Source organism: Hypanus sabinus, chromosome 1 (assembly GCF_030144855.1).
Source record: "Hypanus sabinus isolate sHypSab1 chromosome 1, sHypSab1.hap1, whole genome shotgun sequence".
Classification (NCBI taxonomy): Eukaryota; Metazoa; Chordata; class Chondrichthyes; order Myliobatiformes; family Dasyatidae; genus Hypanus; species Hypanus sabinus.
Window position 1 is genome coordinate 5507031 of NC_082706.1, and position 22737 is coordinate 5529767.

General features: G+C 43.3%; 1 protein-coding gene across 1 annotated transcript in view; it reads right to left on the bottom strand.

Moving 5' to 3' along the window:
• LOC132400901 (pyroglutamylated RF-amide peptide receptor-like) overlaps positions 1-22737 on the bottom strand; it is a 77428-nt gene that overhangs the window by 25694 nt on the left and 28997 nt on the right. The window contains exons 2-4 of the mRNA XM_059982843.1: positions 19607-19765; positions 13045-13106; positions 10267-10499 (exon numbers count right to left, since the gene is read on the bottom strand). Coding sequence (XP_059838826.1) covers positions 10267-10499; positions 13045-13106; positions 19607-19765 — 454 coding nt within the window. The remainder of the gene's footprint in view (positions 1-10266; positions 10500-13044; positions 13107-19606; positions 19766-22737) is intronic.

Genomic DNA, 22737 nt, shown 5'->3' on the forward strand with positions numbered 1-22737 from the left:
TGACATTGACCTTGGCCTAATTCTGCTCCTACGTCCTATAGTCTTGAACCAGTCCAGCCATCCTCCTCTGACTTCTCTCAGTAACAAGGCTTTTTCACCCACAGAACTGCCACTCGCTGGAATTTTTCTTGTTCTTCACACCATTCTCTGTAAGCTCTAGAGGCTGTAGTGTGTAAAAATCTCAGGATCCATAGCATATTAATTTAGAGTGAGCATCATTTACCAAGTCTGTGATTTACTGAGGCTACCCTTCAGAACAAAGTATCAATTATAAGACTCATCTCCAAATATTGCTTGCCGAGTCTCTTTCCGTGAAAGAACTGCTTACAAAGATGGCTATTGATTGTATCATTTCCCAAAGCCCTCATTCACAAAGAACCTCTTTCATTCAATATCTTTTAGTGGGAGCATAATTAATGAGAAGCATTTACTGGGAATAGTTTAGTGAAACAATTAGCAAAAGCTGGATCCAATCCAAGTTTACAGACAACATCTCCGGAGGAGTTGCTCGGTAGTTTGCATGTTTGTATATAGCGTGTGGAAAGTTTACCTCCAGCCATTTAGAGTGAATAGCAAATCTGAACAGAAAATTTATTTATAGAATTTCTTTCTCAAGATCATTTGGGGCGTAACGGTTACCTTAACACTATTATAGTGCCAACTTCCCAGGTTCAGTTCTGATGTTGCCTGTAAGGAATTTGTTTGCTCTGCCATGACTGTGTTGGTTTCCTCCAGGTGTTCTGGTTTTCTCCCAAATTGCAAAGATGTGTGGATTAGTTGGTCATATGGGTATAATCAGGAAATATAAGCTCACAGGGCTGGAAGGGCCTGTTACTGTGCTCGAAACAGATGAATGAAATTAACTCCTAGCATGAAAGTGAACCTGTCTTCTTTCATCGTCATCACTATGAGCAACGTTGTATGACACGGGCAATCACTGGGGGTCTTTCCAAATGTGTTGTTGGCAAACTTTGCTACAGAAGTGGCTCGCCATTGCTTTCTTCAGAAAAGTGTCTTTACAAGACACAGCTAGTGAGGCCAGAACTTGAATTGAATTGACTTTATTTCTTACATCCTTAACGTACATGAGGAGTAAAAATCTTTACGTTACGTCTCCATCTAAATGTGCAATCATAGTGATTTATAATAAATAGAACAGTCAATGTAATATAGAGAACACTCAAGTCGGTGTGAGTTCATCAGTCTGACAGCCTGTTGGAAGAAGTTGTCCTAGAGCCTGTTGGTCCTGGCTTTTATGTGGTGATACCGCTTCCTGGATGGTAGCAAGTGGAATCGATTATGGTTGGGATGACTTGGGTCCCCAATGTTCCGACGGGCCCTTTTTACACACCTGTCCTTGTAAATGTCCTGAATAGAGGGAAGTTCACAACTACAGATGCGCTGGGCTGTCTGCACCACTATCTGCAGAATCCTGCCATTAAAGGAGGTACAGTTCCCATACCAGGCAGTGACGCAGCCAGTCAGGATGCTCTCAGTTGTGCCCCTGTAGAAGGTTTGGGGGCCCACACCAAACTTCCTCAATGGTCTGAGGTGAAAGAGGTGCTGTTGTGCCTTTTTCACCACACAGCTGGTGTGAACAGACCACGTGAGATACTTGGTGATGTGGATGCCAAGGAACAAAGCTGTTCACCCTCTCAACCCCAGATCCATTGATGTCAATAAGGCTTAGCCTGTCTCCATTCCTCCTGCAGTCCACAACTAGCTCCTTTGCTTTTGCAACATTGAGCTTGTTTTCTTGACACCACTGTCAGAGGGAAGATTATACAGTTCAGTACATGGCTAAGGAGTTGGTGTAGGAGGGAATCATTGGGCTCTCTTCCAGGGAAGGTGGAACCCATTCAGAAGTGAAGGTTTGCACCTGAACTGGAGGGGAACTAATATCCTAGCAGCTAGACTTGTTAATGCTGTGTGGAGGGATTTAAACTAGAAATGCAGGGAGATGGGAACCAGAGTGCCAAATCAGTCAATGGAGAGTTATAGAGGGAGAAATTAGTAAGATCACAGGCAAAGTTAGGAATCAAAAGATTGAGCATGCTATGACTAGTGTCCTGAGCAGCGTAAATTGCAATGCAAGAAGTATCATAGGAAAGGCAGATAATAATGCTGGTTTACAGAGCAATGTGAAGTGAGGAGAGGCTCTTGATAGGGCAATATTGTGTCAACAGCAGGAGTTGCAAGGTAAAAGGCGGACAAAGTCAAGTAGAGTGTCTGCAGCAGAATTACAGATGGGCAGGTATGATGTTGTAGGCATCACGGAATCATGGCTGAAAGAAGATTACAGCTGGGAGCTTGATGTCCAAGGATATACAATATATTGAAGTACATAGAAAACATAGGTGCAGGAGTAGGCCATTCGGCCCTTTGAGCCTGCACCACCATTCAGTATGATCATGGCTGATCATCCAACTCAGAACCCTGTACCTGCTTTCTCTCCATACCCCCGATCCCTTTAGCCACAAGGGCCATATCTAACTTCCCCTTAAATATAGCCAATGAACCGGCCTCAACTGTTTCCCGTGGCAGAGAATTCCACAGATACACCACTCTCTGTGTGAAGAAGTTTTTCCTCATCTCAGTCCTAAAAGGCTTCCCCTTTATCCTTAAACTGTGACCACTCGTTCTGGACTTCCCCAACATCGGAAACAATCTTCCTGCATCTAGCCTGTCCAATCCCTTTAGAATTTTATATGTTTCAATAAGATCCCCCTTCAATCTTCTAAATTCCAGTGAGTATAAGCCTAGTCGATCCAGTCTTTCTTCATATGAAAGTCCTGCCATCCCAGGAATCAATCTGGTGAACCTTCTCTGTACTCCCTCTATGACAAGATTGTCTTTTCTCAAATTAGGGGACCAAAACTACACACAATACTCTCGGTGTGGTCTCACCAAGGCCTTGTACAACTGCAGTAGAACCTCCCTGCTCCTGTACTCAAATCCTTTTGCTAGGAATAGGATAGTACAGTATAGGCAGGAAGGCTGAGGAGGTGGCATTGCTCTGTTGATAAAAAATGAAATCAAATTATTAGCGAGAAGTGTCATAGGGTCAGAAGGAGTTGAATCATTATGGATAGAGCTAAGGAACTGCAAGGGTAAAAAGACACTGATGGGAGATGTATAAAGAGTGCAAATAGTAGTAAGGATGTAGCTTGCAAATTACAATAGTCAATGCAAAGATGCATGTCAAAAAGGCAATGTTACAATAGTCATGGAGAACTTCAATATGCAGGTAGATTGGGAAAATCAGGTTGATGCTGGATTACAGGAGGGGGAAGCTTCCAGAAAGCAATTTGAAGGCACATGATATATACATCCCAAAGAGGAAAAAGTATTCTAAAGGAATGATGATACAACCATGGCTAACAAAAGAAGTCAAACCCAACATAAAATCCAAAGAGAGGGCATATAATAGAGCAAAAATTAGTGGGAAGTTAAGAGAATTGGGATGCTTTTAAAAACCAACAGAACTCAGCTAAAAAAGTCATTAAGAAGGTAAGGTTGGAATAAATTAAGTAAGCTAGCCAATTATATTAAAGAGGATACCAAAAGTTTCTTCAGATATATAAAGTGTAAAAGAGAGGTGGAAAGACAAAACTGCAAATGTCACTCCACTCTTCAAGAAGGGAGAGAAGCAGAAGAAAGGCAATTATAGGCCAGTGAGTCAGACCTCAGTGGTTGGGAAGATGCTGACGTTGATTATTAAAGATGTGGTCTCAGGGTACTTGGAGGCACGTGATAAAATAGGCCGTTGTCAGCATGGTTTCCTCAGGGGAAAACCTTACCTGAAAAATATGCTGGAATTCTTTGAAGAAACAACAAGCAGGTTAGACAAAGGAGAATTGGTTGATGTGTACTTGGATTTTCAGAGAGTCTTTGACAAGATGCCACACATGATGCAGCTTATCAAGCTAGGAGCCCATAGAAACATTGAAAACCTGTAGGCTCTTCAGCCCACACTGTGCCGAACATGCTCTTACCTGAGAAATTACCGAGGGTTACCCATAGCCCTCTATTTTTCTGAGCTCCATATACCTGTTCAGGAGTCTCTTAAAAGACTCTATTGTTTCCACCTCCACTACCGTCGCCGGCAGCCATTCCACACTCTCAACATTGTCTGCATAAAAAACTTAACCCTGACATCCCCTCTGTACCTACTTCCAAGCACCTTAAAACTGTGCCCTTTCATGTTAGCCATTTCAGCCCTGGGAAAAATCCTCTGACTATCCACACAATCAATGCCTCTCATCATCTTGTACACCTCTATCAGGTCACCTCTCATCCTCCGTCACTCCAAGGAGAAAAGGCTGAGTTCACTCAACCTATTCTCATAAGGCATGCTCCCCAATCCAGGCAACATCCTTGTAAATCTCCTCTGTACCCTTTCTATGGCTTCCACATATTTCCTATAGTGAGGATACCAGAACTGAGCACAGTACTCCAAGTGGGGTCTGACCAGGGTCCTATATATCTACAACATTACCTCTTGGCTCCTAAACTCAATCCCACGATTGATGAAGGCCAATGCAACATATACCTTCTTAACCACAGAGTCAACCTGCGCAGCAGCCTTGAATGTCCTATGGACTCGGACCCCAAGATCCCTCTGATCCTCTACACTGCCAAGAGTCTTACCATTAATACTACCGTATATTATGTCATCATATTTGACCTACCAAAATGAACCACCTCACACTTATCTGGGGTGATTTCCATCTGCCACTTCTCAGCCCATTGTTGCATCCTATCAACGTCCCGCTGTAACCTCTGACAGCCCTCCACACTATCCACAACTCCTCCAACCTTTGTGCCATCAGCAAATTTACTAACCCATCCCTCCACTTCTTCATCCAAGTCATTTATAAAAATCACGAAGAGCAGGGGTCCCAGGACAAATCCCTGAGGCTCACCACTGGTGATCAACTTCCAAGCAGAATATGACCCGTCTACAACCACTCTTTGTGGGCAAGCCAGTTCTGGGTCCACAGAGCAATGTCCCCTTGGATCCCATGCCTCTTTACTTTCTCAATAAGCCTTGCATGGGGTACCTTATTAAATGCCTTGCTGAAATCCATATACATTACATCTACTCCTCTACCATCATCAATGTGTTTAGTCACATCCTCAAAAAATTTAATCAGGCTCGTAAGGCATGACCCACCTTTTACAAAGCCATGCTGACTATTCCTAAAGCAAACACGAGGAAATGTGCAGATGCTGGAAATTCAAGCAACACACACAAAGTGCTGGTGGAACACAGCAGGCCATGCAGCATCTATAGGAAGAAGCACTGTCGACATTTCAGGCCTTTGTCAGGTCAGAAGGGTCTCGGCCCGAAATAAACTTTCTTGAATAAAGGAACTACATCCGCAACCCTCCAATTCTCAGAAACTTTTCCTGTCCCCATTGATGATGCAAAGATCATTACCAGAGGCTCAGTAATCTCCTCCCTCACCTCCTACAGTAGCCTGGGGTGCACCTCATCTGGTCCCAGTGACTTATCCAACTTGATGCTTTCCAAAAGCCCCTGCACATCCTCTTTCTTAATATCTACATGCTCAAGCTTTTCAGTCCATTGTAAGTCATCCCTACAATCACCAAGATCCTTTTCCGTAGTGAATACTGAAGCAAAATATTAAGTGCCTCTGCTATCTCCTCCAGCTACATACACACTTTTCCACTGTCACATTTGATTGGTCCTATTCTCTCACACCTTATCCTCTTGCTCTTCACATACTTGTAGACTGCCTTGGGGTTTTCCTTAATCCTGCTCGCCAAAGCCTTCTCATGGCCCCTTCTGGCTCTCCTAATTTCTTTCTTAAACTCCTTCCTGTTAGCCTTATAATCTTCTGGATCTCTGTCATTACCTAGTTTTTTGAACCTTTCGTAAGCTCTTCTTTTCTTCTTCACTAGATATACTACAGCCTTTGTACACCACGGTTCCTGGACCCTACCATCCTTTCCATGTCTCACTGGAACAGACCTATGCAGAACTCCACGCAAATATCCGCTAAACATTTGCCACATTTCTTCTGTACATTTCCCTGAGAACATCTGTTTCCAATTTATGCTTCCAAGTTCCTGCCTGATAGCTTCATATTTCTCCTTACTCCAATTAAATGTTTCCCTAACTTGTCTGTTCCCATCCCTCTCCAATGCTATGGTAAAGGCAACAGAATTGTGATCACTATCTCCAAAACGCTCTCCCACTGAGAGATCTGACTCCTGACCAGGTTCATTTCCCAATACCAAATCAAGTACAGCTCCGCTTGTAGGCTTATCTACATATTGTGTCAAGAAACCTTCTTGAGCACACCTGACAAACTCCACCCAGTCTAAACCCCTTGCTCAAGGGAGATGCCAATTGATATTTGGGAAATTAAAATCTCCCACCACGACAACCCTGTTATTATTACACCTTTCCAGAATCTGTTTCCCTATCTGCTCCTCGATGTCCCCGTTACTATTGGGTGGTCTATAAAAAACACCCAGTAGAGCTATTGACCTCTTCCTATTCCTAACTTCCACCCACAGAGACTCTGTAGACAGTCCCTCCATGTCTTCCTCTTTTTCTGCAGCCATGTCACTATCTCTGATCAACAGTGCCACACCCCCACCTCTTTTTCTCCCTCTCTGTCCTTTCTGAAACATCTAAAGCCTGGCACTCAAAGTAACCATTCCTGCCCCTTGCCTTCCAAATCACTGTAATGGCCACCACATCATAACTCCAAGTACTGATCCATGACCCAAGCTCATCTGCTTTGTTCATAATACTCCCTGCATTAAAATAGACATATCTCAAACCATCCTTGCATTAAACTGTACATAATACTCCCTGCATTAAAATAGACACATCTCAAACCATCCTTGCATTAAACTGTACATAATACTCCCTGCATTAAAATAGACACATCTCAAACCATCCTTGCATTAAACTGTACATAATACTCCTTGCATTAAACCATCAGTCTGAGTTCGTCCCTTCTCAATCACCTGCCTATCCTCCCTCTCACACTGTCTCCAAGCTTTCTCCATTTTGTGAGTCAACCACCTCTTTTTCCATCTCTTCAGTATGGTTCCCACCCGCAGCAATCCTAGTTTAAACTCTCCTCAATAGCCTTAGCAAACCTCCCCGCCAGGATATTGGACCCCTGGGATTCAAGTGCAAACCATCCTTTTTGCACAGGTCACTCCTGCACCAAAAGTGGTCCCAATGATCCAGAAATCTGAATCCCTGCCCTCTGCCCCAATCTCTCAGCCACACATTTATCCTCCACCTCACTCTATTCCTATACTCACTGTCGTGTGGCACAAGCAGTAATCCCAAGACTTCCTTCCTAATTCACCATAGTTTGCTTTCAGGACCCTCCCTTTTCCTGCCTACGAGGGGTGATTGATAAGTTCGTGACCTAAGGTAGAAGGAGTCAATTTTAGAAAACCTAGCAGATTTATTTTTCCTACATTTACACACTTAGTCCAGCAGCCATGGAGCATACAGATCCCTTCTTTGTAGAAGTTGGCGTCTTGGACCTCCAGAGTGGTCCACAGCAGGGGTGATTGATAAGTTCCTGGCCTCAGGTAGAAGGAAGTGAGATATTAACTTCAAACTTTCTGCATTTTCACTCCAAGAGTTGAACTGCATGTGCATGTAACAAGAGCTGTATAAATCATGTCCTTCTACCTTATTAATAACTCCTGCTGTGAACCACCTGGAGGTCCAAGACACTCTCGTTACATGCACATGCAGGTCAACTCTTTGAGTGATTATGCAGAAAGTTTGAAGTTAATAACTCGTCTCTTTCTACCTTAGGCCATGAACTTATCAATCAACCCTGGTATGGACCACTTCCACAAAGGAGGGATCCCTATGCTCCACGACCGCTGGACTACATGTAGGAGGGAACTATGTTGAAAAATAAAGGTGCTAGGTTTTCTAAAATTGACTCCTTCTACCTTAGGCCACGATCTTATCAATCATCCCTTGTATGTTGTTGGTACCAATCTGTACCATGACCTCTGGCTGTTGTCCTTCCCACTTCAGGATATCTTGGATGCAGTCAGAAACATCTCAGATCCTGGCACCTGGGGGGCAAACTACCATCCGTGCTGCTTTCCTGCGTCCACAAAGTCACCTGTCTGACCCCCTAACTATAGAGTCCCCTGTCACTGCTGCCATCCTCTTCCTTTCCCTACCCTTCTGAGCCACAGGGCCAGACTCTGCGTCAGAGGCACAGCCACTGTTGCTTCCCCCAAGTAGGCCATCTCCCCCCCAAACAGTACTCAAACAGAAGTACTTATGGTCAAGGGGTACAGTCACAGGGGTGCTCTCTAGCCTCTGATTCTTACCCTTCCCTCTCCTGAATGTTACCCACTTATGGTGTTACAGGAATGATTCCAGCCTGGATAAACCAGTGTCTGATTGGCAGGAGGCAAAGAGTGGGGATAAAGAGAGCCTTTGCCTGCCAGTGACTAGTGGTGTTCCACATAATCTGTGTTGGGCCTGATTCATTTTACGTTATATGTCAATTACTTGGATGATGGAATTGATGGCTTTGTTGCAAAGTTTACAGATGATGTAAATATAGATGGAGAGGCTGGTAATTTTAAGGAAATAGAGAGGCCTCAGAAGGACTTAGACAGATTAAGAGAATGGGCAAAGAAATGGCAGATGGAATATAGTGTCGGGAAATGTATGGCCATGCACTTTAGTAGAAGAAATGAAAGGGTTAACTATTTTCAAAATTGAGAGAAAATACAAAAATCTGAAGCTCAAACAGATTGTGAGTCCTGGTGCAGGATTCTTTAAAGGTTAATTTGCATGTTGACCCTGTGGTGAGGAAGGCAAATGTAATGTTAGCATTCATTTCAAGAGGTCTAGAATATAAAAGCAAGGATGTAATGTTGAGATTTTATAAAGCACTGGTGAGGCCTCACTTGGAGCACTGTAAGAAATGTTGGTCCCCTTATCTTAGAAAGGACGTGCTGAGACCAGAGAGGGTTCACAAAAATGATTCCAGAATTGAATGGTTTGTCATCTGAAAAGTTTGATGCTCTGGGTCTGTATTCACTAGAATTCAGAAGAATGAAGGATGACCTCATTGAAACTTATTGAATGGTGAAAGTCCTTGATAAAGTGGATGTGGAGAGGACATTTCCTATGGTGGGGGAGTCTAATACCAGAGGACACAGCCTCAGAATAGAGGGGCATCCTTTTGTAACGTAGACGAGGAGTAATTTCTTCAGCTAGAGAGTGGTGAATCTGTGGAATTTTTCACAACAGGCAGCTGTTGAGGCCAAGTCTATATGTATATTTAAAGTAAAGGATGATAGGTTATTGACTGGCCAGAGCATGAAGGGATACAGGGAGAAGGCAGGAGATTGAGAGTAAAATTGGACCAGCCATGATGAAACATGAAGAAATGGTGGAGCAGACTTGACGGGCCAAATGGCCTTATTCTGCTCCTGTATCCTATGGTGTAAGACAGGTGATCACAGCCATTACACAGGACAGAAAATCTTTTTCAACTGCCTTGCTTCCTCAGAATTTTTTTGTGTTTATAATAGACCAGATAAAGCTGAAAGTAAATATAATTTCAGGCTATATGTATCACGTAGGAATTTAGAGAAAGATTTTGCTATCACAAATACTCCTGCTTTAATTATAATGAGTACACACAATCTGTTATGCACATAGAGCATGCACATCAACATAATTGCCAACCGATATACATGTAAACACAATACATAGAACAGTTTGTGTGTGCTACCTTTCCAGCCTCTCTAAAACCTGCCCTGCCAAAGCATGCCTTGACAAGATAGAAAACTTTCCAGCTTACATCGTGGGCAACATTTTAATTGACTTGAATAAAGAAACTGAATTAACAAATATAAGTGATTTTTTTTTTAAAGTGTGTGATAGGGCAATTTTGTGGTGATTTTCATCATCAGCAGCCCAAAATCCATAGGATACACCCAAAAGTATTCAGGATGCCAAAATCTTCAGAGATTGCCTGCCTGGCGTCAGTGGTCGCATAACCAGGATTTGTGATATATCTCCTCTGGAGGGAAATAAATAAAAGATAGCCTCCAGGATCATCATCCCATCTCAAGCCAAATTAAACTTACACACAAGATACTCTCACTCTTTTTCAATAATACTTTTAGGATAATATTGGTCCTGACAGACGACACGGAGATGTAGCTGGTTAACATGAAGGAGTTTGCAGTCACAATTAATTCCTTGAAATTTACCTTGTTCGCTTGTTCAGTTCGGCTCTGGACAGGGCCTGAAAGACGGAGTCGTAAACACGATGCTTGAACCACAGTTCATGTGCCACCTTTCCGTAGATGCAGGCCAGCGTGAGGAGTGGGACAAGGAACACCAAAATCAGGATGACGGTGGTGTAGGCCCTCCTCTGCTGTGGCTGGTGCCAGATCTCCTGACAGCAGGTGTAGTGCACTTCGAAGAGGAAATCGTGCTGAACCTGCGCGACAGTTACACAGCAAAGTCACATGGCCAACAAGGAAGTCACTCGATCCCATTCAAACACACACAAGTAGCGGACAGGAGTATATGCGGGAGTCAGTCTGGCATTGTGTCAAGAGGCACTGACAGTTCTTAAATGTGGGGCTAGCAGGAGGAATATAAACCTAATAACGCAAAGAGGAGTCCATTTGGCCCCTCAAACCTGCCCCACCATTCAATGTATCACCATCCCGCCTAATTACACACATATGACAAGTTAGCCTACTTCAGAATGTCTTTGGAAAGTGGAAAGAAATGCCACAGTCCTACCGCTGGCCGTCAGGAGTTTGTATGTTCTCCTCGTGACCACGTGGGTTTCCTCTGGATGCTCTGGTTTCCTCCCACAGTCCAAAGACATACCAGTTGTTAGGCTAATTGGTCTTTGTAAATCGTAACGGGATTAGGTTGGGATTAGAATCAGGGGATTGGCTGGCAGCAGCTCGAAGGGCTGGAAAGGCCTGTTCTGCACTATCTCTATCAATTAAAGACTGTGGGCACTGGAGGAAGCTGGAGGTGGTACAGTTACAGAGAAGGCACAGTCCTTGCAGACAGCAAAGTGCAAGCCATAATAATATAGTCTGTGAGGTCCATTTTATCATAGCAGGAGACTGTTCAATAGCCATAGAACAGTGAAGATGGTATCTCAAGACCACAAGACTGATGCTGTGGAAATGGAGGAACTGCGATGAATTACTTACAGGAAGTAGAGTGGAGGAAAAATAAACAGGATAGTGTTACACGTCGCGACGCAAGGTGTATCATCGTATCAAACGTGTTAAGGGAAGGACCACGGTTTGTTTTGTTGTTGTTGCTGCTGCTTGTGCTGTTCTGCCGGATTGCAGGAATGTTAACGGTGGAATGTGAGCCAATATTTGCGGGCTGCCCTTGCATATCCATAGGTTGTATTGGATGCTGAAACAAATGGCGCAGGTCATAGCATGCTTCAATGTACAGGTGATCAATAAACTTGAATCTGAATCTGAATCTGAATCAGATAAGTCCAGCCTGAAACGTCAACTGTACTTTTATCCATAGATGCTGCCTGACCTGCTGAGTTCCTCCGGGATGTTGTGCGTGTTTTGTGAAATCTGTTATACAGCAGCAGTACTTTAAAAATAAAAATAAGAGAACTTCAAATTACATTATAAAGTTAAACTAGTAAGGATTGTAAAAAGAGAGAAAAAAGTACTGAGGTGTCAATGTCCATTCAGAAATCAGATAACAGAGGGGGAAGAAGCTGTTCCTGAATCGTTGAGTGTGTGATTTCAGGCTCCAGTGCCTCCTCCCTGATGGTAGCAATGAGAAGAGAGCCTGCTTTTGGGCTCTGTTTTGTAACTTCAAGACATTAAACTAATTCAAAGGAAGGCATGGGAATCCAAAAATGCGGGTCGAACTTTAAGTTTACTTGAAACGAAGTGTGCACGTATCACATGGTAGTGTAATGATGTATGCATTTAATGTATTTTTACATATAACCTCTAAATAATCATTTAAACAAACAAGAATGCTTAAGCAAACTCTGTGTGTGTGTGTGTGTGTGTGTATATAAACCCAAATATTACTTGAGGTATAATGGATGCCGTTGTTTTGAGGGTGCCCTGGAAGCTGGGGAGGCTCATGTTCATGATGGTGCAGGCTAAGTTTACAACTTTCTGTAGTTTTTTTCCGATCCTGTGCAGTACCCCCCCCCCCTCTCCCCCAGTGATGCAAACAGTTAGAATGTTCTCCATGGTAGATCTGTAGAAATTTGTGGGTGACATACCAAATCTCCTCAAACTCCTAATGAAATATAGCCACTGTTATGCCTTCTTTGTAACTGCATCACTATGCTGGGTCCAGGAATGATCACGTTCTGTTACTGAATCTGACACCCTTCAGTTCAAAGTGGAGAGGAGCTTCACCCGTATACGAAAACCATGCAAGATAGCAGAATTAAGCCATTCAACCCATCGAGTCTGCTCCACCATTCCATCATGGCTGATTTATTAGCTCTCTTAACCCTGTTCTCCTGCCATCTCCCCTAACCTTTGACGCCCCGACTTATCAAGAAACTATCAACATCAGCTTTAAATCTGCCAAATGACTTGGCTTTCACAGCTGCCCGTGGCAATCAATTCTTACAGATTCATCATCCTCAAGATATAGGAACTTCTCCTCATCCCTGTTCTAAAGGGACATTCGTCTATTCTGGGGCTGTGCTCCCTGATCCTATACGCCCCCACTATTGAAAACATCCTCTCCACATACAGTCTATCTAGGCCAGGGGCTCCCCAACTAGCGTCCACAAACCCCTCGGTTAATGGTAGGGGTCCACGGCATAAAAAAGGGTTGGGAGCCCCGATCTAGACCTTTCACAAGGCAGGTGAGGCAAGAACCAGCACAAGGGTTAGGGTAATAGGCAGCAAATTTCATAAGTGCCTTTGATTGGAGTGCTGCTCCAATTAGCTTTCAGTTTGTATTGTTGGAATAGTGTGCTGAGAGGGTGGAGGAGAAGCTGGTTGTACCTCAATCTTCTGTGCGTACCACAGCGGTGAAGCAATAGCCATCGCGGACAGCCAGACCGCGACTGTAATACCAGAAAACAGTCAATCAGACAGCGATACATTTTAAAGGCAACTTCCACAGTGAAAAGCCTCAAAGCGCATAAGATCGTAACACATAGGAGCAGAATTAGACCATTTGGCCCATCAAATCTGCTCTACCAGAGACAGCAGGTAAAACAACGGTACCAGGTGAGGAACATCTCATTATGGCAATGACGGGTGACATAGGGGAGATCACCAGCTCGATCTACGTTGCTCTCAATGTACAGCTGTCCCCTTGAGACTTCAGATCAAATCACATATACTGGGGCAGTATCACAACATAATGTTTAGCAAAAAGTTTAAAAGTCAAGAGGTTATGTGGCAACTTAACTTCCGATTAGGTTACATTAGGTCTGATTAGGAATCTCTGATAAAACTCTGATTAGGCCACATCTGGAGTATTGCATATGGAAAAAAAAATAGAAACATAGAAAATAGGTGCAGGAGTAGGCCATTCGGCCCTTCGAGCCTGCACTGCCATTCAGTATGATCATGGCTGATCATCCAACTCAGAACCCTGTACCTGCTTTCTCTCCATACCCCCGATCCCTTTAGCCACAAGGGCCATATCTAACTTCCTCTTAAATATAGCCAATGAACCGGCCTCAACTGTTTCCTGTGGCAGAGGATTCCACAGATTCACCACTCTCTGTGTGAAGAAGTTTTTCCCCATCTCGGTCCTAAAAGGCTTCCCCTTTATCCTTAAACTGTGACTCCTCGTTCTGGACTTCCCCAACATCAGAAACAATCTTCCTGCATCTAGCCTGTCCAATCCCTTTAGAATTTTATACGTTTCAATAAGATCTCCCCTCAATCTTCTAAATTCCACTGAGTATAAGCCTAGTCGATCCAGTCTTTCTTTATATGAAAGTCCTGCCATCCCAGGAATCAATCTGGTGAACCTTCTCTGTACTCCCTCTATGGCAAGAATGTCTTTCCTCAGATTAGGGGACCAAAACTGCACACAATATTCTAGGTGTGGTCTCACCAAGGCCTTGTACAACTGCAGTAGAACCTCCCTGCTCCTGTACTCAAATCCTTTTGCTATGAATGCCAACATACCATTTGCCTTTTTCACTGCCTGCTGTACCTGCACGCCCACCTTCAATGACTGGTGTACAATGACACCCAGGTCTAGTTGCACCTCCCCTTTTCCTAATCGGCCACTGTTCAGATAATAATCTGTTTTCCTGTTCTTGCAACCAAAGTGGAGTTCTGGTCGCCACTATAAGAAGGATTGTGAGGCTTTGGTGAGGGTGCAGAAGAGGTTTACCAGGATGCTGCCTAGTTTAGAGGGCTTGTTCTGGGCAAACTTGGGTTTTCTCTGGAGCAGAGGAGGCTGAGAGGAGATCTGATGGAGGTTTATAAGTTTATGACAGGCCTAGGTAGAGTGGATGGGGAATATCTGTTTCCCAGCATTGAAATGTCTAACACCAGAGGACATGCATTGAAGTTGAGAGAGGGTAGTTCAAAGGGGATCTGAGGGGTAAGTTTTTTACTCAGAGTGGTGGCTGCCTGGTATGGTGGCAGAGGCAAACACATTAGAGGCTCTTAAGAGATGCTTGAATAGGCACATGGATGTGAGGAAGATGGAGGGATATGGACAGGGTATAGGTAGGAGGGATTAGTGTTTGAATGTTTTTGGCTTACTTTTTAGCTACCTCAGCACAGCATTGTTCGCCAAATGGCATGTTCTACGTTCTACGTAATGTGTTACCATGCCAGCTTCCACCGATCGGTTTAGATCTGCCTCTGCCTGTAACCCCCTACCATCAGGCAGGAGATACTGTAACATTAGGACATCAGGATGGGGAACAGCTTCTTCCCCAGGCTGTGAGGCGACCGAACTCCCATCCACCACCCAGGTTTCATCACATAAAGTGCCATTAGCATTATACTGCTTACTTTTTAACCAAATCCCTCACGACCATTCAGGTCGCTAAAGAGTCTTCCAGGTGAGGCGACCCTTCATCTGTGAGTCTGTTGAGGTCATTGACAGTATCCACTGCTCCCGGTGTGGCCCCCTGTATATGGTGAGACCCAACATAGATTGGGAGACCGCTGAGCCGAGCACCTATGTTCCATCCGCCAGAAAAAGCAGTATCTCCCCATGGCCACCCATTTTAATCCCATTTCCCATTCCCATTCCAACATGTCAGTCCATGGCTGCCTTTACTCTCACAATGAGGCCACACTCAGGTTGGAGGAACAACACCTTGTATTCCATCCAGGTAGCCACCAACCTGGTGGCATGAACATTGATTTCTCTAATTTCTGGTAATGATCACCCCCTCCCCACCCTTTCACCATTCCCCATCCCCTTTTCCCTCTCCCATTTTATTTCTTTGCCTGCCCTCTCTGGTGCTCCTCCCCGGTTTCTTTCTTCCATGGCCTTCTATCAGACTCCCCCTTCTCCAACCCTGTACACTTTCACCAACCAACTTCCCAGTTCTTTACTTCACCCCTTCCCCTCCGCCTTCTAACTCTGACTCCTCATTTCCACTGGCCTGTTGAGTTCCTCCGGCATTTTGTGTGTGTTGCTTGGATTTCTAGCATCTACAGATTTTCTTTTGCTTGTAAAATAATAAAACATGAAAACTTCTGGGGGGGGGGGGCATTGAATACTTTTTATAGGCACTATAAGTCACACACACAGATATAAAGAGTTTCTTCATTGTTGGCCCCGTGAGAACGTTTTTTGAATATTCGGGGTTGGTAGCCCTGACCCGAATCCCCCAGACCTGGAGGACTGGTGGACCACTCTTAGTTTGGCCTCTCCCCTTTGACCTGTTTGGCACAGGTGACCATACCAAGACCTGCGTAGCTCTACAGGTCATTGAGGTACATAAGCTTCCAAACCCTACGACGAGGTTGGGGTCCTCTTGGAGGATATTGCATCATGGGTAAAGCCCTCCCAACCACTCAGCACATCTACATAAAGCACTGCCAAAGATCCTCACCACTCAGGCCATGCTCTCCTCTCAGTGCTGCCATCAGGTAGAAGGTACAAGTGCCTCAGGACTCCATAATCATAAGACCATAAGACATAGGAACTAAATTAGGCCATTCAGTCCATCAAGTCTGCTCTGCCACTTCATCTTGGCTGATCACGGATCCCACTCAACCCCAAACACCTGCCTTCTTGCCATAGCCTTTGATGCCCTGACCGATCAGGAGATAATCAACTTCCACCTTAAATATACCCATGGACTTGGCCTCCATTGTGCTCTGTGGCAGAGTATTCTACAGATTTACTGCCCTCTGGCTAAAAAAATCCTCTTTAACTTTGTTCTAAAAGGTCATCCCCCAATTTTGAGGCTGTGCCCTCTAGATCTGGATACCACACAGGAAATATCCTCACCACATCCACCCTATCTAGTCCTTTCAACATTTAGTAGATTTCAGTGAGATTCTCTTACATTCTTCTAAATTCCAGTGAGTACAGGCCCAAAGCTGCCCCACGCCCCTTCATTCCCTGAATCATCCTCATGAACCTCCTCTGGACTCTCTCCAAAGATAACACACTCTTTCTGAGATATGGGGCCCAAAACTGTTGACAATACTCCAAGTGTGGCCTAACTAGAGTCTTATAAAGCCTCAACATTATCTCCTTTCTTTTGTATTCCACTCCCTTTGAAATAAATGACAACATTGCATTTGCCTTCTTTACCACAGACTCAACCTGCAAATTAACCTTCAGGAAGTATTGCATGAGGACTCCCAAGTCCCTCTGCACCTCTAATGATTGAACCTTCTACCCACTTAGATATTGCCCACACTATTGTTCCTTTTACCAAAATACATTGTCATTCATTTCCCAACACTGTATCCCATTTGCCACTTTTTTGCCCATTCTCCCAAATTACCTAAGTCCTGCTGAAATCACATTGCTTCCTCAGCACTACCTACCCCCCACCTACCTTCCTATGATCCGCAAACTTTGTCACAAAGCCATCAATTCCAATATCCAAATCATTGACAAACAATGTGAAAAGTAGTGGTCCCAATACTGACTCCTGAGGAACACTCGTCACTGGCAGCCAACCAGAAAAAGCTTCTTTTATTCCCACTTGCTGCCTTCTGCCTGTCAGCCATTCCTTTATCCATGCCGGTACCTTTCCTGTAACACCATCTTGTTAAGCAGCTTCATGTGCAGCACCTTATCAAATGCCTTCTGAAAATCCAAGCAAATGATGTCCACTGCCTCTCCTTTGTCCACCCTGCTTGTTGCTTCCTCAAAAAACTAGAACAGATTTTCCAGGCAAGATTTCCCTTCTCAGAAACCATGTTGACTTTGACTTATTTTATCATTTGTCTCCAAGGACTCTGACACTTCATCCTTAATAATGGTCTCCAACACTTTTCCAACCTCTGAGCTCAGGCTAACTGGCCTATCATTTCTTTTAGTCTTCTTTTCTTGTTAAAGAGTAGAGTGACATGTGCAGTCTTTCAGACCTCCGGGATCATGTCAAAATCAAGTGATTCTTGAAAGATCATGACCAATGCATCTGTTATCTCTTCAGCAACCTCTCTCAGGACTCTGGGATGTAGTCCATCTGGTCCAGGTAACCTATCCACCTTAAGACGTTTGAGTTTGCCTAGCACTTTTTCTTTTGGCACTCACTCCTGCTCCCTGACACTCACAGACCACTGGCACACTGTTAGTGTCTTCCACAGTGAAGACTGAACCCATTAAGTTAATCTGCCATTTCTTTGCCCTCATTACTACCTCACCAGTATTATCATCTCCGTTTTACACTTTATATAACTGAAAAAAACTTTCAGTTTCCTGCTTTATATTACTGGCTAGTTTGCCCTCATATTTCATCTTTTCTCTTCTAATAGCTTTTTTAGTTGCCTTTTGTTGGATTTTAAAAGGTTCCCACTCACTTATATGCCTTTCCTTGGCTTTCATCCAGTCCTTAACTTTTCCTGTCTGCCATAGTTGCCTACCTCTGCCATCTGAAAACTACTTCTTCTCTGGGACGTATCTATCACACGTCTTATGAACTACTCTCAGGAATTTCAGCCATGTCTGCTCTGCAATTATTCCTGCCAGTACCTCCTTCAAATCCACCGGGGCAAGCTCCTCTCTCATGCCTCTGTAATTCCCTTTACTCCATTGCGATACTGATACATGTGAGTTATGCTTCTCCCTCTCAAACTGTAGTATGAATTCAATCAGATTATGATCACTGCCTCCTAAGGGTTCCTTTACATTAAACTCCCTAATAAGATCTGGGTTATTACACAACACCCAATCTAATAAAGTCTTTCCCCGAGTAGGCTCAAGTACAAACTGTTCTAAAAAGCCATCTTGTAGGCATTCAACAAATTCCCTCTCATGCAAACCAGCACCAACCTGATTTCCCCAGTCCCCTCGCATACTGAAGTGCCCCATTGCAATTGAGTCATTACCCTTATTACATGCCTTTTCCAGCTCCCTTTGCAATCCCAACCCCACATCTTGATATGATTCCCATAATGGTTTTTTACCCTTGCAGTTTCTTAGCTTCACCCACAAAGACTCACACCTCCAGCTTCAAAACAGTTACCACTGCTCGACCACCAGGCTCTTGCACAAAAGGGGGTAACTACACTCATTCTGTTTCTGGTGTTCCTGCAATTTATCTCACTTTAAAGACTCCTTATCTTGTTATTTATTGCTATTCATTTCTATTTGCATTTGCACAGTTTGTTGTTCATTCATCCTGCTGACAGTTGCTGTTCTGTAGATTTGCTGGGCATGCCCGCAGGAATATGAATCTCTGGGTTGTATGTGGTGGCATGTATGTACTTTGATAATAAATTTTACTTTGAACTTTTCAGTACACTACCCTTGGATTCATTTCTTTGCAGGCACGTACAGGGAGAAAAAGGAAATACAAACAATTTCCAGAAAAAAAACTATAGAGACGAAGCTGACAAGCAATCAATCTGCAGAAGAAGGTAAACTGAGCAAATAATTAATACTGAGAACATGGGCTGTAAAGAGTCCTTGAAAGTGAGTCTGTAGGTCATAGAATCAGTTTATAACAATTGTGATTGAGGTTATCCACACTGGTTCAGGAGCCTGATGATTGTAGGGTAGAAACTATTCCTGAACGTGGTGGTATGGGCCTCCTGCCTGAAGGCTGCAGCGAGGAGAGAGTATGGTCTGGATGAGGGGAGAATTTCTCTTGTGGCAGCACTCCATGTAAATGTGCTCAGTTGTGAGGAGGGCTTTGCCTGGGACGGACGGGGCTTATCCATTACTTTCGATAGACTTTTCTGTTCCTGGGCATTGGAGTTTCCATACCAGGCCATGATGCAACCAGTCAGGATACTCTCTACCGTGCATCTACAGAAGCTCAACTCTCTACCTCTTTCATGAGAGCCTCAAGATTTAACTGTGATTTATTTGATGCTTTTACTCTGTTTCTGGTTGGCCAAAGATGTCAGGGATGATCTCCTCGTTGTCTAGTGCTTCAGTAACACCTACCTATCAGCTTCTTGCCCGGCAAGGATGCACTGGTGCTTCGGGGCCGCAGCGGGTAGAGCACGCCCTGGAAGCGCTCTACTGCGATGCACACCATGGTCAGAATTCCCGTGGAGACAGCCATGGTTTGGACAAATGACACCATCTTGCACAGGAACTCACCTGCCAACAAAGTCAGATCTTTTCAATTGACCAGCATAACTCAATGAATTTTGTTCATTTTTAATCAGTTTCGTAGAGTCATCGCACAGAAACAGGCCCTTTGGCCCAACTGGTCAATGCTGACCAAAGTTCCCACCCAAGCTGGTCCTATTCAAACCTTTATCCCTCTTAACCTTCCTTATCTATGTATATGTCCAAGTTATCTTTTACGTGTATAAACCAATAACGTGGTGTTTATCCATCATGTTGGACAATTACAGGAAACCAGAGCCAGAGAGAAGTTCCATTGGGAATTTCAGAGCAGGGCTGACCATCCTGGAACGTGCTTCCAGGGAAGACCGTGAAAACAGATGAAAAAGACAGAATGGGATGTAGTTAGGCACATGAACAGCTGGGGACTGGAGGGATATTGACCACCTCCAGGCAGATGGGATTTGTTTTCAAAAGAGAACAGTGTAGGCCAACAATAAAATGCAATATTATAAAGGAACAAATCTGTAGAGAATTCACAGACTCTTGCAAGAAAGGTTGTTACAGTAAGCGATTGACTGGGACTCAAAAGTGAAATTTTGAGAGTACAAAGCTTATATGTGTAATAAGTTTGTATGTTTTCTCCTTGACCACATGGGCTTCCTCAGGATGCTCAAGTTTCCTCCCTAATTCAAAGATATAAGGGTTAATAGGTTAATTGGTCACATGGGTTTAATTAGGCAGTGCAGGCTCATTGGGCCTGAGGAGTCTGTTACCAAGTTACATCTCTAAGTAAAAATAAATTCAGAATAAACAATGAAGTGTAACAGCTCCAGGGAAAAAGCAGTCAATAGGGTGCTCAGCCACAAGGCAAACTGTGGATACACTAGGGACATTAAGGAGACACGTGGATGATAGAAAAATGGAGAGTTATGTAGGAGGAACGGATTAGATTGATCTTCGAGTAAGTTACAAGGTCTGTACTGTGCTGTGGTGTGCAATGTTCACAATTAAAATCTTCAATCAGCAGTTGGCACTTCGCTATAACAACTTGGATATTTCCAGAGTTTGGAGTTTAATTCCAATGGCCTCTGTAAGGAGTTTGTACATCCTCACCGTGGAATGTGTGTATTTTCCCCCTTTGTCCCACGGTCCAAAAGCGTGCCAGGTAGGTTAATTAGTCATTGTAAATTGTCATGTGACTAGGTTAGGGGTAATATGGTTTGTTGGGGGTCGCTGGGGTGACATGGTTTGAAGGGCCGGAAGGGCCTTCTCTGTCCTGTATCCCTAAATAAATCTATCAATCAATCAATAACTCACCTTGGCATTATCTTCTCTGATCAAACTCAACTTCATCAATTTAATCTTCAAATGTGGAAATTTCCCAATAAGACTCTTTTTTTACTCTCACCAAAGGTTTCACATCCTTCTAAAACTTAGAATTAGGCAGAACACTTCATGTGTGTAGAACTGCTGTTGTATAATAGTCTGAATAGAACTGCTGTTGTATATAATCTGAAGTTCCTGATTTGTTGACTTTCCTTTATTTATGAAGGCCAGAAGTTTTCAATAATGTTTAGAATAGAATCATCTTTCAAGCCAAGGTTTTGAAGGATGCAGTTCAAAATGCTTATGTTGATTTCCAGTATATAACATTGGCACAATAAAAAACTTGTGTCCAAGGTAACAGGAAATCATTCAGGCAGTTATTCATGAAGCCTCAGGGGAATCTCTGAATTCCTCCACCTCCTTTGTGTGGTGCTCCAGATTTCAAGCATCTGTTTCCTGTGTCACAGAATGACTGGGAGAAGTGTGTTACTATGAACTGGACAGCACCTATCACAACAATTACCAAGATCCTTTTCGATAGTGAATACTGAAGTAAAGTATTCATTAAGTACTTCTGCTATTTCTTCTGGTTCCATACACACTTTCCCACTGTCACACTTAATAGGTCCTATTCTTTCACGTCTTATGCTCCTGCTCTTCACATACTTGTAGAATGCCTTGGGGTTTTCCATAATCCTGTCCGCCAAGGCCTTCTCATGGCCCCTTCAGGCTCTCCTAATTTCCTTCTTAAGCTCCTTCCTGTTAGCCTTATAATCTTCTAGATCTCTAACATTACCTAGCTCTCTGGACCTTTTGTAAGCTTTTCTTTTCTTCTTGACTAGATTTATTACAACCTTTGTACACCACAGTTCCTGTACCCTACCATAACTTCCCTGTCTCATTGGAACGTACCTATGCAGAAATCCACACAAATACCCCCTGAACATTTGCCACATATCTTCCGTACTTTTCCCTGAGAACATCTGTTTTCAATTTAAGCTTCCGATTTCCTGCCTGATAGACTCATAATTCCCCTTACTCCAATTAAATGCTTTTCTAACGTGTCTGTACCTATCTCTCTCCAATGTTGTTGTAAAGAAGATAGAATTATGATCACTATCTCCAAAATGCTCTCCCACTAAGAGATCTGACACTTGACCAGGTTCATTTCCCAATACCAGATCAAGTACAGCCTCTGAAAAAAGAAATATATTTCTTTTGTAACTTATCGTTTTTTTTATGATGTATTGCATTGTACTGCTGCCATGAAACAATAAATTTCATGACATATGCCAATAATATTAAACTTATGCAGTTTGTTTATTTATGAGTAATTCATTTGTAGATTTTATTCTTACTTTCCTAAGCTACTATGGGTTATATGTGTGTTAGTGTACCAATGTGCTTTAGGCACTGATCCAGAGAAACTTTGACTTATTTGACAGTGTACATGTATATAGTTAAATGACAAGAAACAACTTGATGATCTTAAACCAGATTCTGATTCTGATATTCATACTTTAACCTCTGAATTTATTTTTATATAACTATTTATACTTCATAATTGATTAATGTGTTTTTGTTGTATGACCAACACACCACAACCAAGTTGTAATACATGTAAATGTGCCCTCATTTATTCGGTACACCTGCTCATTAATGCAAATATCTAA